This window comes from Atractosteus spatula, chromosome 5 (genome assembly GCF_055471065.1).
Source record: "Atractosteus spatula isolate fAtrSpa1 chromosome 5, fAtrSpa1.hap1, whole genome shotgun sequence".
Taxonomy (NCBI): Eukaryota; Metazoa; Chordata; class Actinopteri; order Semionotiformes; family Lepisosteidae; genus Atractosteus; species Atractosteus spatula.
Genome location: NC_142710.1, coordinates 28,330,868 through 28,349,850, shown reverse-complemented (window position 1 = coordinate 28,349,850; position 18,983 = coordinate 28,330,868). Strand labels below are relative to the sequence as shown.

Sequence of the window (18,983 nt, the reverse complement as noted above, 5' to 3'; positions counted from 1 at the left end):
CACAATGATGTCAAAGCACTGGAGCAAGGCATTGATGTAGGTTGAACTACGAAGATTAGACACAGGAGCAGGATGTACAGCATTAAAGTAGCAATTTCTGTGAGCACCAGCAGCCATCTGAGCTTACAGTCTCCTTACAGAGGAGCCCAGATAAACCATGCTAGGTTTTTTCTTCCTATTAACTTGATTCACTTTTTTGAAATATATAAATATATAAACTGCAATGAGTTCCCCTGAAACAAAAATGAGGCCTTTAAAGTTTTTTTTATTGTTTATGTTTTACAGATTTTAATGATCCAAACCGTAAAATCGCAACAGATGTTTGGCAGGGGAACAGAAAAAGTTTTTTTTTAATAAAAAAAGAAAAATGAACTTTCAGCTAAAGAAACGAAGTAGAAAATTGTAAAGATTGTGCGGTCTGAAGCTGATCCAGAGGCGGGCGGAGGTGCGCTAGCTCAGAAATGTCAACACTGTAGCACGTCCATTTGGCACCACTCAGACACAGGCCAGGCCTCACAGGCAGGACCTTGGGCTTCCTCACATACTGCCTGCCCACTAGAGTCTGGGGGAACCTCCGTCACTACGGCACATACAGTCCAGCTGGAGCTCGTCAAACTGCAGAAAAAACCACGTCTCCCAGCCCCTATTACACAGATATTAGAACACGTACAAAACTAAAATCAATTTGCTTCATACTCAACCACATGCCACACTGTCACCAGTATACTGTACTTTTTGTGCTCCTGCTCTGCTGTCAATTCTGTACATTGCTTCTTGGCATCTGCCCTGATCTCGCATAGAAAACCTAGAGATGATTAATACTCCACTCTACAAACCAGTAACCTCAAATTGTAGTGCAATGTGGTTTGCTATTGTTCACACATCTTTAAGAGCAGGAGAGAGAAATCTTGTGGCAGCGGTGCTAATGAATGGGCTGGGACAGAGCCAGCCAGGCTGTGGAAAGTACCTGTTTGTGGCGTGGCCACCTCCTGTCATAGTTACCAGAGGGAAACTGTGCTCGAAGAGGCAGCCCAGCATCAACTGACAGGTATACACTGAGCAGAGAGGCAAGGAACTCCTTTAGCCTGGAATAAGGACAACTCTGGATTCATGTGTTTGAAAGGAAGGTCACCTGAAACCACTATGTCAAAGCTCAACACAGAAACTGAAGACAAATTTGAAAGGGAAATTAAAGCACATCCAGGATTTGGGAATTTCAACAAGTAGCTTATTGGGCCTGGAACTCCTGCAGAAAGACTAAGGTTGAGTGAGGACTTCACTCCAACTCCCCAAAAATCTTACCATTCCTCCCACAAGACACATTACCCCCTTACAGCAAGATAACAGTATGACTGTCATAGTAGTCATACTAATAAGAAGGGCCAGATGGTTTCTCCAAATGTCTATGCAGTTTGAGGTTTTTATTTGATTCATCAAAGTTTTTTTTAAAAGTCCTCAAATGCTCTTTTTGTTTGGATTCGCTCAACCATTATAGGCAATAGGTTTCAAAGTGGCACATGCAAATGTGCAAATGTGAGTACCTAAAGGTTTCAGAGTTGCATAAATCCCGTCAATAAAAGGGCCACAATCAGTGCTAATCAGAGTGTGTGAATCCTTTCCTAAGAAAGGCTTCTGTCAGGAATGCCATTCTTTCAATCAACAACCATTCAACAGTAAAATGTGTTAGTTCAAGTAGAACAAAAATGGGAAAAAAATCTCCTCCATAGCAGGACCCCATATCATTGAGGGAAGAGACTTTGTCATCAGGATGTTTCCCAGCCCTGCCTGAAAGAGTCAGTGGAGGCACACAGGTCCACTGGACTCATCCTGGTCCTGTCTACCCCCGACACATTTGAGCCCAACTGAGTGGCATCGCTCTGGGCCTGCCGTTACGTTGGACAGGCTTGAGTATTCAAAGCAAAAAGGAAATACTGGAGGTTTTGTGGCTGAAAAACAGAGACAAATCTGATATTAACACAGATTGAAATAATTTATGATGAATCCTGTTTCTCTGGAGCACTACATTACAGGACTTCAGAATCTTTTGTTGCTTTCCAGTGTGATCTCTTTCCAAGGCAAATGACGCTACAGTTCAAAGCCACTGTATGCGCTTAACCTCTTAATCAGGCATTTGAGGTCCTCAGTTCATGACTGAATACGTATCCAGCATGATTTATATTTCACTTGCTTCTGTCAAACCATGATGCAAAGAATTGTGGTGCTTTAGGAACAGGCTAGAAATAAAAACATGATGCAGTTTCTGGCCTGCTCCTCAGGTAGGACTGACATTTTTGCAGGACATTTATGACACAATTTTTATGTTTTTCAAAAGGCTCTGAATTCACTAACTATTTTCACAAATAGAATTACATTTGAAATTAATCAAAACCAGGAGAAACAACACAGCTTTCTGTTCATCACCCTTCTGCCAGGGACTAGCTGTATTAGTGTCTTAAGATTCATAACATTCATAACTCCCGAGATTAAATCACAAACCACTTTCCCAAAGGAAGTAAGAAGTCCAAATATTTTAAGCGTATTATTTGTTGTTGACACTGAGACAACCACAGGAAGGCATACATGGAACAGACCACGAGGTCTAAGGATGCAGGTTAAGAACTAGAGGATTGGGGGTATGCTTTTCCTGCTCTCCTGATTGTGAGATTAAAGCTCAACAGTTAGAAAGTAACTACAGCACCAGCCCTTGAGAAAAACCCATCTCTGCATCAGCTCACCTAAAGTGTGATGGAAGGAATGTGTCTATGATAAATGTGGGAGTTCAGAGAACAGTAAGGCAAGCTACTTGCCTTTATTCAAATGAGACATCCCTGCTTGCCAACCATTTGAGATCTCTTGTTAAGTTAGCTAATAAAACACAAATGGGTTTTGAAGTCAGTAGGTCACAATTCCGGTGTATTTAAGGGAGCCTTCCTGATAAGATCGCAGCAGTATGCCAATCTTGGCCAGTTTCTCTTTACATAATAAATCTCAGACACACTAACTAGTTCTTTGGTGCCTGTCTTGACTGAACGATACAGAAAGAACTGCAAAGCTTCCATAAGTCTTGCATGACATCTGTAAAAGAATGTACAAAACCGACTGCAAATTGATTTTGACATTACAAATACAAAAAAAACTCACTAATAACACAAGAAAAATGGAGCAAAATTAGGACTCGCGACTTTCATGACAGTGACACACTTCACTACTGTACCTGATGATCGGAGCTCTTCTAGCTAATTTCAATGGATTTGTCTTGAGGTGGATGAGACATTTTCACCACTACTACCTGCTCAGGAAAAAGAGGCATATCGCTTTCAGACAAGAGTACAAAATCAAAAACAAGAACTTACTTGACACCTAATACAACACATGGCAACTCCAAGCCAAGACTACCTTAAGATGCTGTTCTATAGAAACATTCATAATATTATGAATATTCATAATTCATAATCATAATAAGGGCACCCTTATAAAGGAAAATCTACGAGTGAAAATGAACAGATAGTATAGAGACATTTGGACATTTCATCTCCATGCCATAAGCATTTATTGGGAAGGCTGTAGACATTGTTTTAAGGAACAAAACATAAATTCAAACAAACTTTCTCTTAATGCCAACATATACAGAAATGATCAAAAACACAAACACAAAATGTATATAGATTTACTATTCTTAAGTATAAATACAGCATATTAAGTAGTCATGTCATAAACCAAGTCCTCCCTAGTGGTGTCTGATTTATGCAGGTTAACTACTTTACATAGACTCAAAATTCAATGCTTGCAAGGACATTCTGATTAATGTCTGACGCCCATGTTTCACATGGAATAATATAGATGCTTTACTTTGTTTCATAAAACAAATTGTAACATTTAGCTAAAATCCGATTACATATGTTTGAACAATTACAGTGTTTTAAAATATCTGAAGTAGTTGCGGGACTGTTTTTGTCTATTCAGACCACTGTGGCTACTTTCTTGCACAATTCTTTGGGTTTTAGGGAAAATAACTTAAGAGAATGCAAGATCTCCTTCAAAACAAATAGAAACAAATTAAGCAAAACCAAAATGTAGATATATTTTGTAAGGCCCAGTGTTTCTTTTGTGCTGCGTTTCATTCAAAGGAAATTTAAATGGCCAAGCAAGTCTGGCGAGTGACTGGCAAGTCAAACCAAGGAAGCTCAGGCAACCGCAGTGGAGAAACTCGGTGCCTACACAGGATGTCACACTTGGAAGGCAAGCATTACCTCACAGATCCTGATCCCTTGTTCACAAGATTCCCACAACATTTGTGGAATTCCCAGTTGCAGAACCAGCCCCCTCTAAAGTAACCAGGAAACTGGATCCTAACCCATTTGCTTTTTTTGTGATGTATCTATACTACTGATTCATCAGCGTGGCCTTGTAGGGATTCGTCTGGGATCGTGCTGACAGTTTGTTAACATTCTCCACAGGCAGTGTGAAAAGGAGAGATGCTGGAGCCCTCAGGCTGGTTGAAGCTTCCTCTTGCAGCACCAAGGCAGGCAGGCAGCGACTCGAAACGACAGGGAGATTAGATCTGCCAGATGAAATATTTGCGTGGAAGCAATGCAAAAAGAACTCTAAGAAAATAAAAAAAACAAAACCGTTCCTTTTCTTTTTGAAAGTATAATGCCAGGGGTTTCTACACAAGTGCTAGTGAAAGAGTCCAGATTGGAAGGCTCAGTTGCATCACTGGATATATGAACTGTTGACACATGATTTTTTCCCCTTGAAGACTTCCTTTGATGTCATTGAATAGTACCAAGCAGTGATACCATCTTGGCTGCAGGCATGCTTATTCCTGTCCCCTTGTGATTGTTGCCTTCTGGTCCTGACATAATCTAGGCCAAGGTGCCCCTAGCACAGTATTCAAGGGCTGAGCACATTACTTTATAGCACAGGTGTGGACAATTTAAAATAACGATTCACAAGCAATTCATTTTCATTTCGGTAACCTAGTTCCAGAAGATGAGCATTTAAAATGACAGACAGATGATCACTAGTGTTTGAGCAGGAGAAATACAAACTAAGATATTGTCTAATGTGGATAACTGAACATAATCATACTGTGCATCTCCACTGAATAAATTCTGAGCTATATTTCTATTGTCGGATTCTCGTGACTTGACCTAGTTAATCTGCTTTTCTCTACCACACTACCTCAAAACAGAAATGGGATTAACTTTCTGTGGAAGAAATACATGTCTGACTCGTTATACAGGCATCATGCAATTCTGCAATGGTCTCGGTATTATTTATGCATTCCCACTCATGATCTCAAGGCTAATGTGCCATAGTCTTTAGCCTTTATTTAAAACCCTCTAAGAAATGCTATTAGAATTGAATTTCTTGGAGTGCACGTGCATGATGTTTGTCAATGGTTCACATACTCCTGTGTATTTGTTATAGTGCAGTTTTTCACTTTTCCCAGTGGTTCCTTAGCTGGAGCTGCTGGAGGCCTCCATGTTCTTAGCGGCATAACAGATGCACTGTTCTGTGTCAAACTTTGAGAAAAGTAGGAATTCTGTAATTGCCAGTTTGAGCATTTCTATTTGAAGATAACACAATGTCAACAGAAAAATGTTGACACTCCTCTATGTCTGTACTAAAATGCATTCAAAATGTAATCAATAAACCTGCAATTTGTTTTAATTTCAATTAGTCTGAAACTGTCAGCAAGGATGCAAGAAACAAAAAAAAACAGATCTTCTAAGCTCAGTTCATTAATTGGTTTTTGCACATATTGCCAAGATATTTCATGAAACTTAATTTGTATGTATGTTTGTGCTGGAGTTTATAATGGCATGTTGGAAACCTGGCTGAATGTACCAGTCCTAATCAGGACAGAGATGACTCAGAAGCTAGCTCTCCCTGCATTGTTCCCCCTTGACAGCACCTCTGGCCTCCCATAACCCCTTGTCTGCGGCAACATGGGATAAACTAGGACCCTGGTAGTTACTGGAAAACTTCTCAGAGAAAATGTTTTGATCTCTTCCTTGCGATCACATGGTCAAAAGGACCTTCAAAGATTCTTAAAAGGAAAATAAGTGCTTTCAAAATACTTCGGTCAACCAAGTCTTCATTCTTTGTGCGCTGATGTTGCCATAGGTTTGCAAGTTAAGCACCAGTAAAGAGGTCAAGAGAGTGTGGAGGGGGGAAGCATCTCTTTGGTTGGGTGACCTGCAGGAACTACCAGTCTTCTGGAAAATCAGCCGGCCTACATCCTGGAACATTGCCAGCCGTCACAGAGAAGGACAGAAAGACAGAGAAAAGCATGGCGGCTCCAGGGAGGAGAAAAGAGGAGGAGGAGGGAGGAGGGGAGAATTCCTAGTCCTTCTTGCTGAGAATCTGGTGGCATTGGCTGCAGACAAACACCGTCTCTCTCTGAGCCTCAGGAGCTAAAACAAAAACAAAATACGTCTCCAAATGAGTGTGATAACGTGCAGTCATTTTTACTGACCTAATGTACAGGCTGCACCTCGGACTCCTAATAAACCCGAAGCAACATATGGCTAAGAAACTTAGTTGCCCCCTCCCTCTAAACAATTTCAAATACGCTCAATCCACTATGTCATCAGCAATCCTGAGCAATTCAAGCCATACAAAGAAATAAAATAGGAAGTAATTAGACTTATACAGTATATTTAACATACTGTATACCTGCAGGAAACCTAATACCGTCTACCACTTCTACCCTAACACCATGCCTCAGGCATTCTGATGTTTTGAGAGCCACTCACCTGTAGCTCCCATACAGGACTTTGGGACTTTGTAAGAGCAGCACCGTGAACAGAAACTGTTTCCACAGTTACTACAGCTCCTCTGAAAAAGAAAACAATCACCACCCCATCAAGAAAAAGCGGGCTTCAAAATACATCACACCACAGGGGCCTAACTCCTCTTTGCAGCTTTGCAAGGCAGTGAAAACAAAACAAAAAACAGAGTATTGCACTAGATGGAACTTAAGATTGGCATTTTAATTATAAATGGCAATGAAGCATGTTATAAATAAGTACCGGGTGCTGGACTAAAACAGAGGATATGAATCCTAAGGCATCTCTGAGACTTAATTTCCACTATTTAACACAGGTTATTTAGATCTTTAGCACAGTTCCATTACATAAATTAATCAAAAGTCTATGCAGTTCATACAAGATAGGCTTCACCTGAGCCAGGCTCAACTAATTGTGCTATCTTGGGTGTTACAGAATCTATAAGCTATCTATTACAAGCTTCATATTGCTCTGCTAGTTATATTTTTATGTCTGTTGCAGCATTTCAACAATGTGGAGACTTTGAGAACTAGAATTAGAGAGAACTAATGGGGTTTTCAGTGGTGGATCAGACTGAATCTGCACACTGGTTATTGTCTAATCTCTGCCAAACTCTTCTATTTTTCAGGTCACAGTGCACAAGCTTATTAATTTGATGGCCTGGGAGCAGTTATTCGAATTTATAACTAAATGTCAATAGCTCACCCTCTTCTTCAGCACAGAGAAGACAGCACTGCAATTGGAGCAGTTACCTGGCAATAAGAAAGGGACTGTTTAAGTGATTTCACAGAACTGGCTGAAGCTCTTATATAATAGTATTCTAGATGTATCAGATTTAATAACAAAGTACAAGCAGTTTTAAAATAAAATCATGTGAATTTAACGGTTCCAACTACTTTCAGAATATGTAAACCACCTCTTTAATTGTTTGAGACTCCATATGCCATTCAACGAGAAGGAACTTTTCCAGGTCAGAATCCAGCGTCATGTCCTGGATATGACAGGAGAGAGCTGTGCCAGTAACTGAACAAAGTGTGTGTGCAGTGAAAGTGACTGAAGATGATGTGAACGATCATGGCTGCTGGGAAACATTGCGGGGGGATCCCAGAGGAGCGCCCACATCTTAGGGCTTGCCGATGATGGGAACATGGGCCCAGTGACTCAGCCGCTCAAACATGTGGGTAAGAGCAGTGATTCAGAGCCTCTGGATTTTAAAGGATGCTTTAGAGGTCAGTAGTTTACAATCAGTGCTTTTATCCTTTCTTGCAGTGGGCAGACCACGACCCAATTCTTTCAAAAGCTAGGACTCACCCAAAGCAGAGCCAAACCTTGTTTCACCACCTTGTGCCACGTCTGATGCGGCTTACCGCAATCATTACACATCGCACCACTCCGAAAGTCCGCACATTCATCTTTCCTCCTCCTTTCACTCTCCACCTGCCACACCACCAATGCAAAGAATCCCTGCCTACAATGGATCCTTTCAGCATGTGTGTTTGCAGAGGGCTTATTGTGGGTTTTCAACAAATGCAATATCTGGAAACCAAAAATTATTCAGCACTTTGAGGCTTTCTATATCAAATTATATGACCCATTATAAGTGATTTAATTTCAGGTCTATTGCAAGATCTTCTGGATTTTTGTTGCACACTTCCATTTGGTAAGACATTTAAAAAACCAGCCATTTCCCTTCTTATTTTATCATGGTGACTGTGAAATCAGACTTTATTATGTCTATATATAAAACCAACAAGTCATTATGTCACTGAAACATATTGGGCTTTATTTTTTAGAAGAAATACTATGAATGATGGTCTTCTCTAAAGAGGCCAGTGAAGTCAAAAACAGAGACAGCAAATTCTTTAATAAAACCCCTTTCTTTGCACTGACTTTGCTTCTTGAAAACTAATCCATCCAAATATTTTCCTCTCTTACCCCCCAAGTGTCTATAATATTCCACCTGCTGTGGTCAGTCCCGATTCCAGGTTGCATTTGAACAGGGTGCTTAATCAACTTCTTGCCAAATAAAGCAGTTTTGAATTAGCTCGGGCTTACTGGCTTATGGACTATGCAAAAAAATAAATGAATTGCTTTCTTTTGTTTTACCTGCCTTCTTTTCACATCATTAATCATCAGCACTCTGTTTCTGTCAGTGAGCTGAGAGGAAACGTATCAGCTGGAGTGGCCGGGCCTTTTGAAAAAGGCGCTGCCTGCAGCCAAGGAAAACCCAAGAGAAAGGCACCAAGAGAAGGACAGAAGCGCTTTATCTGGCTGACAGGGCAATATGATGACCCCATCTTTAAGACTGCTCTTTTCTGAGCAAGGACTGTGGGAGTGGGAAGTTCAACAGAGCTGAAGCCAATGTGCTAGATGTTCATTTAATCAAAAGAAACTGAGGATTCTTCTACATCACTTTGGATTTTATGACAAAGAACTACAAGATCTATTGAGAATGCTACAACTGAAATCAGTGCTCAGGCTCATGAGAATGATGGATACTGAGGATGGAGACCATCAGGCCCAGGCCTCCTGGTCCATGGTGATCAAAAAGTATTTAAATCAGAAAAACTTGCTATTGATTCCCATCTTCCACTGCTCACAAAAAATGAATTCCCATGTAAACTGCCACTGCATGGTACTGTACTTCAACCACCTGTTAATCTTGCTTCCAGTTTTCAGGGCAAAAGCCTCAGATTCACGGTTTCTGTAACAACAGTTACAACCATTACATAATCACATCCTTAATGGAGGAACCCTAAGAAGAGGCTCACTGCTGTAAGACTCCAGCCCTGTAAATAATGCACTGGAGTGGAGAAACAGAGGAACCAGAGGCTATGCATGAACATGCATGTGTTTTTTAGCATTCCGCTCGTGATAGTTTAATTATATGAGGTGCGAGAAACAGTACGCATCAGTGCTAGCCCATTAAGACCTCGGGTATCTGTCAGTGCCGACTGCAGAAAGGATCTAACAAGCAGAGGGAACCTAAAAACAACAAAGCAGCATTATCAAACATCACTCTCTTGCCCAGCACTTGTATATATAGAAATTAATCCAAACAAACGCTCATCTCAGTTTTGTAGGACTTTTTCCTTTACTGAAAATTACATAACATTGAAATTTTTTAAACTAGGTTATATGATCTCATATTAACCATATAAGTTCCCTTAAACAACCTCCTGCCAGGCAACATTTTCATGTGCAATTAAATCCCTTATTTACTTGCTCTGCATGTAAATCAGTGAAGCCTGGGGAATTCTAAACTACCTAATGATGCAGCACCACCATATTGTTCATAATTGTTACCTATAAGAATGCATGACAGCTGCCTGAAAACCAGATTCTGCTGCATCTCCTGAGCAGGAGCAGTCAGTGATTACAGTATGCCTGATCCTCTCACTCGGCATAGCTTATGTCAGGGCTACATCGTGCCAGTGCATACGATTACAGCTTCTTATAAGTTATTTATGGAGGAATGAAATTCATAAGACATTTTCTTTTCACTACAGCATACTGGGTAGAGAAGAATTTGTCAGGCAAAGATCTACCATTCCATATGAATTTGACATCCTATGGTATCTTCCCTGTAGTCAGTGGAACCAGCACCAGCCTGACTCAAAAAGGTCAGATGATTTAAGACCGTGATCATTTAAAATTAAATTTAATCATTTAATAATGAGTGATATGTATTTTTAAGAGGTTATTTTTTATTCATTTTCAAATATCTCAGTTGTAATTTGAATAACATTAGTCTGTGTATTCTTTGAAGTAGGGACAAAGTGACACGAGGCTTTGAAGACTCAGAAATACATAATCTACAGTACAGTATATGCAGGAGGCCACCTACTCTGCCATTCGATTCTCATCCCGACACTGAAGTTCGACATCCACAGGGCTTGTGCTTTTAGATTCTCTCAATATGAGCCAGATGTGATCAGGCCAGAATTACACAACCTCTCTTCCTGTCTATCACCTCAAATGCGTGCTTTTAGTCTTATTGGAATGGCTATGCTAAGTAGATTCTTCACAGCAGGCTGAAAAGTGACTTTCTGTCATGAGGGAAGCATGGAGCTTTTACAACAGACACTCAACTTCTCCAGTTCATAGTGTTCTTTAGCTGTCAGATGGAGGTGTTTGTGCATATAGTGTAGAATTTATAACCCATTAGGTTACACCCATTTATTTCCCGTTGAAAATTGCAGAATCCTCTACCATGTGTATCTGATTTATATAGACTGAACTCTGAATCTATTTAAAGGCTTCAAAGCATTTGATAAAATGCTCTAATACTATGTACACATATAAATGTGTGTAATAAAGTACTAAACTGAGATTAAACACATAATGCAAGAACCACAATAGTAGCTAATGCAATTCCCAACAACTCTTATAAATAATAACCATCTTTGTTTAATATAGTGCCCTTTGTGAAATCATCTCAAAGTGCTTTACAATAAAACAAGGCAAGGGCAAAACCAGTAGAGACGTGTACAAACAATTTAATGCAGTAAATGAAGTCAGAAAAGCTAGAGAATAAAAGTAAATTTTGAGATGGAATCCAAAAGTGCTGACTGACTCGCAAGATCATTCCACAGCATTGGAGTCATAGAGCAGACCTGCCTCCAAGAGTATGAAATCTCATTTGGGAACTGACAAAAGGCCAGCTCAAAGAGGTGTTGGCAAGACGTTTCTCCTGATAATTTTAAAAGAACTAAAATGTAGTGGAATATCATTTTCTTTCTGCCTCCCGGTGCTCTGGTTTTCTCCAAAGACAAACTGGTAGGTTAATTTGCTTCTGTAAAAATAGGCCCTGGTGTGACTGTGAGTGTGTCCTGCAATGGACTGGTGTCCCATCTAGCCTATATGCCACCTTGGGCCCAATGCTTCTTGGGACAGGCTCTGGGCTACCATGACTCTGAATCGGATAGACAAGGGTTATTAAAAGGGGTGTGATGTTATCATTTTGTTTCTGATTAGCTGTCCACATGAAATAATGAACACGTTTTAGATACAATGAACATGCAATTCAGGGTCACCCTAAAAAGATTTCTGGCGTCTTTTACATTAGTCTAATTAGCATGTTCGTACCAAACAGCAGAAGCTGTGGCAGTTATTAGACACTCACTATAAAGGAGGTTGGAAGTTCAAGGCTTACTGAGAGGTCTGATACCAACCGAGGCACAGACCCCCAGGGATATTGATCGTTCTAACAACTGAGTAGGTCATTGGCCCATTGAGTGTGTGTTAGGGCTTGGGACTTACAAATAGGCTTGATTAGGCCTAATCACTTTATTGCTCTACTGTTTAAAGGGGTGGATGTTAACTCATTTATCTAAAGGCGTTTGTGTAATCGGTAACCCTCTTTAAACAAAAGACCTGTTAAGGAATGAATACTTTGTAATCTTTCCAGAGTGATGGACATCTATGGATTGCCTGGCAAGTAGTAATAACTGACTTATTCACAGTAATGACAGTTTTATTGGTTTCCCATCAGAAATCAGTGTTTCTGGCTTATGCTTTCATCCTTAAAACATTTGTGCAGATAAGGTATCTCAAATTCTCATCTCACGTGACCATATGTTTGCAATGCATGCTTGAGTATAAATTTATATTGAACAATGCCTTGTGCATACATGCTTTCTGGATCTCTGGTCACTCTTCAACTACATTGAACTTTGATAGGGCTTCTCTGCTCCTCAAGTTCTACTCCTTGGGAAAACCACTTCTTGAAGTACTTTTTATGTGATGGGCTAATCTACTCACCATTCCTATTTCTCTGATCTGCAGACATCACTGCTGGTCTTAATCAAAATTCAAGCCTTTTATTATTTCTTATTTGGGTAAAAAACATCAAATTTAAATATCTTGTATCTCAGTGGGCAATTAAGATAAAACCATAATGAATTTATTTCTAGCAAAGCAAATAAGTACTTCTCCACTATTCAAACTAATTGATAAATGTTTTCATTGGAAGAAACAAAAGCAAATTCTTGGCAACATAAAAAGTCATTCTGAATTAAATAAATATGGAAACAGTAGTTTGACAACCACTGCCTGAAAGCAGAACATTTCTCTCCATATTGCCTCTCTCATTGTAAGGCTTGTGGTTTACTGGACCTTTCTGGGTCTATGCTTAAAGGCTACATGTTGCTGTATGTGGGGCTTGCTCATAGTTTCTGCTATGCCTGATCCCATATAATCAAGTGTGTTTGGGAAGGACTTCAATCCCTTATCTCTGAAAGGCCGCAATACTGGAGCTCCTGGGCTTTTGTGCCAATGAGCCTGTTATCGCTTTGTGACTGTGGAAAACATGTTACAGGTCAGTTATTGCAGCACACGATGATAAGGTTAATCATTCCTGAGCTAAAAACGTCACCCCCAGCATCTCTGACTTTCTTCAAAAATACAAACAAGAATGTTGTTACCTAACTTCATGACAGGTAATTATTAGGGCTTCTGGGTTTTGCACAGATGTGCTAGACCAAAAGTGTATTGTACGGCCGATCAAACCTCAATGTTCTGCATCAGTGGCTGTTCTACTCTTGTGGGAACCCTTCATGTATTTCCCCCACTGCACCAGCAGCCCCATGATCTTATTCTGCTAAATGGGAGGGAGACAGATAGAGGGAGACAAGCACAAGAATGTCTCTGGTAGTCCTCACTGTATCTCCCAGTAATTGTTAAACAATTAATATCAAACATGATGAGAAACACAGGTTTCTACCGAGATTATATAGGATTATATATGGCGAAACAGGATGTGTAAGTGCTGCTCGTTTGTGCACTAAAAGCCTGTAGACCATCATCAGTTAATTTATTTGTCAAAGATTTTAGACTTCTCCAAGAATTACTGTAGTTTACAGTAACTCTCCTGGAGAATTTTTTATGCTGGAATATGCATCTAGACATCAATACCACATCTTTTAATTAATCTTATTATGCTTATTACTACTGGCAATGAAGTATTAAATTCACAAAAGGCTAGGTATCTTTTCTCTATGTTAAAGAGATCACAGAACTCCCCAGCAGCTGTGTCCTACCCTTTTCACTTATCAGCCATACATCCTCAGAGGTCCACAGCCTAACAGCACTTATGTTAAAAGTATGTTTAACGGCAGTTACAACAGACTAATGACTATTTAAAGACAATTAGACTGTGTTCTTAACCCCTTTCTTTCCTGGAACTTGGTCAAAAAGTATTTCTAAATACACAGAATCCAAACTGAATAGTAAGGCTGTTTTTCATCATCACACCAATTAAATTATCCCTGAAGCTCCAGCACTTCTCCTGCAGTTCTAAAAAAAACATTCTAAGCCATTACTAACTTTGACAGGTTTAGTAAAGTTCTTATTGTGAAAAAAAACAGGTAGCAAAGCTGGCCATCTCCAAGGAAAATGTCTGAACACAAAAGGGTATTAAAATCTTATTCTGGAAACAGTAGTTATTTTTTCTCTTTTGTAAATATTAGTAGTCAAAAAGCTTTTACAAGTAGTTATATTGGGTTAACAGATTAACCAAAACACAGAAGATAATCACACAAAGGGTTATATGCTATACAAAAATGCAGAACACTTTCACTATAAATGTACAGCCAAGAACACTGAAATGCTACCAAATGCCAATCACACAGTCTGATTAGTAGTTTCCCTTAGAAGACCCAGACTGCTTTGTGAATTACGCTCATCATCCGTTAAACTTCAAGTAGCAGACTCACACACTCACATTCAATGCTAAATTTACAAAGACAAAAAAACCTACAGTCTGGTGATTACATTCCTCCAAAGATGAGTCATTTTGTTTTATCAGAAGGTACTGTGCAGCTTGTTCTCCTCTCTTAAGGGTAGTTTTATCGGTAGTGATGCAAACTGACTTCCCTGAAGCATGTAAGTTATGAGGCCTTATGGACAAAACATGCGAATGCAGTCTGAATGGCTGGTGTTGGCCTGCTTTCCACTGTACAACACTGACCTCTGCTGGTCTCTGTTATGGGGTATGTGCTACATATCTGATCAGGAAACCACTTATTAACCCACAGCACACACCAAAATGCTGCTGAATAAATATTTTTAAACAACACAAACAAAATTTCTACTTCTTTAAACTCCTCTCCAATCAGAGAACAAATGGTGGATGTACAGCTTCTGCTTCCATATTGTTTGCCCTCGTCTTTTGTAAGATGTCCAGCTGCATTATGGTCTGAAATGTTGTTTTCTGATGCAAGTTAGTAATAAAAAGGACATCTGACAGGTTACCACAACAGCGCAAGAGTAACTGAATTAGTTTTGAAAGATGCTGAATATGCATTTCTCTTATTGTTTGGATATGTTGTAAAGTGAATGCATTTTAAAAATGTATTTTGATAAAAAATCAAATATTCTTAGATATTTTTATATAAAAAAGAGCAAAATGATGCCTCTGCAGCTTTGTCCTGAACTGAACACTGCTCACACTGGACATCAATGCTAGACATCCTGAAATGCCTATTGTTCACTGGAGCCTATCTGACTTGCTTCAATATATAAGATGACATATAACAGATATCAGATAATCCCCCAAGGTTACATGGAAAAGTTTCTGCTGCTTTGGATTTGATATTGCTTTTTTTCAGCCTGGTCTGCTCTCTGTACTAACAGAGAGGGAAAGGTTAAGGTATCCAACTTCCAAAAGCCTCCTGCAGTGCATTTGGCTGCTGTTCAGGTGTATAGAAACTAAAAAAAAAAGTCATTCAAATTTCATGCTCTGAAATTTTAAAAAATGATTTAGTTGTTTATAGTTTTTAAAATTAGATTAGGACTTTTAAAGCTGCTCCATACTATATCCATGAATCAGCATTCACGTAGTAATTTAAGAATAGAATAGAGCTAATCTCACGGAATTTATCAGCCAGCACAGTATAATAAAGTTTAAGTGACTATGTTAGAAATCCATGAGGCCTACTGGTGCTGCACATGCACTGAGAATGAGAAAGTAAAAGACAATGCAGCCTTGAGCTCAGAGCAGAGGTTCAAGAGAAAGCAGCCTTGCCTTTAAATTTCAGGGGTTTGGAACAAACAAAAACAATGCAACAGGAGTGACTGAGGGTCTTAAATAAATTGGTGTTTGAAGTTATTTCATTTATAAAAACAAAAGGCATGAAGTTATTTCATTCCATTACATACCACAGTTGTTGGTAGGGTAGCGTTTGCGAAGTTTCTCAGTAAGTTTGGACACTTTACTGCGGATGGGCTCATTCCTACTCAGAAGGCCATTGTCAGGGGCCATATCAAAGTCAGCAGCACCGGGTAAGACTTCATCTTCCTCCTGCAGAGAAACCACATAGAAGTTACAACTTCTCCCATCAGGTGGGGTTTAGGCTATAGTATCCAAATGAAAGCTGTATCCTTCCATAACAGGGAAGAGTGCCAGTAATGTACAGTATAAAGTGATTCTCTGTCAGCCCATGAAAGAGTCAGTTTTGATTTGGAGAGGAGATCTCTTACCCGTTCCCTACAAAGTCACCAGTGAAAACAAGAGAACTGCAATGGCATGCCATTTTAGACTGAGACACCTTGGTACAGGATTGTTCTTGCACATGAATGGAATTGAGGCACCTTGGTCCTTAGGAAGACCTGATTCTCCAAACAAACATGCAGGGATTGCAAGAACAGTCCTGGCAAATGGGCATTCAGTCTCACCTATATAAATAACAGAACCAATAACTCATCTAGGGCTGGAGGCCCTGATCACTAGCGGGATCTTCAGTCCCCTGGGAAGACTGGTAAACTCATTAGCTGCTCCCAGACTTCACAGACCTGTCGCCTTACAGTGGTATAAATAATCCTTGCCAGTCACTGCCGATGTACTGCAAAGGGCAGCAGCACACACTGCCTCTCTTTAAGAACTAAAAAAGCCACAATAGACACAGTACAAGCCACCGGCATTTGAAAACCCACTTGCTTTGTCCCAGGATAAATACTAAGTTTTATGCATTGACTGGGTATGCATACTGTACAGTGGCTTGTCTCTACAAATAAAGTCCAAGAAACAAAGTTCTTTGTTGGAGAGCAAAAGCTATCTATAAATATGGAGATTAAAAAAAGATATGCTTTTAAAAATAACCTGTTATTCAGGACCACGAGAGTTACAGATGGCTACTGTCAGATCCCTAGCTAGAGTGGATAAAAAAACCTGAAGTTGCCATTTTATAATAGAGTCACTTTCCTCTTCAGGCCCTTGAAAAAGAGTAAAGCTCGTATCACTATCTGTTGTATATAAACTTAAAGATAAGGAAACAGAAAACACTCAGTTCTTCAAAATGAGCAATGCAAACCATTCTTATTTCCTTTTGCCATTCCCCTTGCCTCACTCCTTGAAAGAGTCTGGGAACTTACCATCAAAGCCAGCGGTGGCTCCTTGGAAAGCAGAAGAAAACAAAGCGTGTAGTTTACATCCTCATTTTTAAAGCACATTTCAGTTGGTTTTCCATTTCATTAATCTTAATGAAATTTCCATTAAGTTAAAAAATAAAATAATGTTTACGACAAGTCTTAAGTGTTTTCATTGTTTACAAAAGGCATTTAAGCATTTTGTCTCCTCAACTTCTCATAAATAAACATGAGCCACCATAAAGTGAAATACAAGTTTATACAAAAATATTTGAAAACCGTACTTTCTTTTTTACAGTGGTGGCAATAAAAAACAGAAATAGTAAAAAAAAAAGTCCCTCCATGATATTACACAGGTGCACAAACAAAACTCAGCACTTAGGTCTAATAGAGGTATAATATAACTTAAACAGAAATACAAAAATATTCAGAAAATATGTGAACAATTACTTACAGTATGAAATTTGACACTGTCAAAATGAAAACATTAGTATTAGGTATAAGCTCCCTAAGACTGAAAACAATCCTGGCAGCACTGATACATAGACCTGATCAGCCTCTGGACAGGTTGCTGTGAGGCTTTGCACCACTATTCTCATGCAGCTGCAGGTTGGTTACTGTTGTCTCCTGTTGATGGATTTGGTATGTTGATGACTTGATCCTGAAGATGTTCTAGTGAACTCATGGAGAGGGTAATGAGAAAAAGGCTTTCATGGTACTGTTTTTGTGAAGTCATGCCACGGTAATCCTAGCACTGGTCTCACAGGTCTCACAGGTCTCACAGGATCCTGCTGGAAAATCGTTGCTTCTTGATTGGCTTGCAGGAATGGAAAAACTATTGGCCCCAAGAATTTCTTAATGTACTGCTGAGCAATAAAACTGTAGTGAACGTACAATAAAGGTGTTCCTGCGTTTCTCCAATATCAACAAACTCATGTCACCATGTCAACTGGTTGAATAATTGCAAAATCAACCTTATTCTAACAGGCATAATGTTTATTCTGCCTTATTCTGACTTCCCCACACATGCTGTCTTCAGTCTCCTCAAGGGCAAAATGACATACTGTACAATCAATGAACACAACATTCCACTACTCTTTCTGCTTCCACCTCAGATGTTCTCTGGCCCACAGATGATGGTGCTTCTGTCTCTCAGCTGTCAACATTACCTTGAAAGGCCTTTGAGCATGGAGATTATTTTCGCACTAATAGTGATTACAATCATGTGATACTGCTTATTTCTTCCTGTAATTGCACATGCTTTAGCCACTGCAGTCTGAAAATTATTATGTTGGTGCATCAGAAGGACCAGGATGGGTTTAATCCTGTTCCTCACACTGATGGGTCCATGGTTCCTTTGGGATTAATGTGCTGATTGTTAAAGCTGAACATCTCATCTCAGAACATTATTTCAGGACTTTCTCTGACAGACAGTTTACCCTCAGTCATGCTCATTGAAACTAGCCAATCTTCATTATGTAAGTGGAGTTTGGTTGAATATATCCTTCATTGACATATTAATTAAAATAATGTATTTTTGAATGTCTGTTTAAGAATCTAAATTAATTTTAATTGAACTAAATCATCCCAAAAAACAATGCTACCTCAAATAATTAATATACTTATTTATGTGACCAATGAACTACCGTTGTAAAACTCAAAACTAATGCATTTTCATTGTACACCAGTGTCATTACATTTTTGTAAGCAGTACAACATCTTGCAAAAAGGTAACTAATATTAAAATATTCCTTCTTAATCTTTATATAATTGAAAGACTGCAACCTACTATAGACTTTATTTCTGATACAGAAATAATGG

The 18,983-nt window shown here is 39.3% G+C and overlaps 1 protein-coding gene across 3 annotated transcripts in view; it reads right to left on the bottom strand.

Moving 5' to 3' along the window:
- zfyve27 (zinc finger, FYVE domain containing 27) overlaps nucleotides 1-18,983 on the bottom strand; it is a 58,570-nt gene that overhangs the window by 22,530 nt on the left and 17,057 nt on the right. For 2 of the 3 annotated variants that reach the window (XM_088915858.1, XM_088915857.1), the window contains exons 10-13: nucleotides 15,957-16,098; nucleotides 7,503-7,549; nucleotides 6,765-6,846; nucleotides 3,519-6,422 (exon numbers count right to left, since the gene is read on the bottom strand). In XM_088915858.1, coding sequence (XP_088771984.1) covers nucleotides 6,352-6,422; nucleotides 6,765-6,846; nucleotides 7,503-7,549; nucleotides 15,957-16,098 — 342 coding nt within the window. In that variant the 3' untranslated portion in view covers nucleotides 3,519-6,351. Of the gene's footprint in view, nucleotides 1-3,518; nucleotides 6,423-6,764; nucleotides 6,847-7,502; nucleotides 7,550-15,956; nucleotides 16,099-18,983 lie in introns of those variants that run through there. The other variant, XM_088915859.1, reaches the window with a different exon arrangement.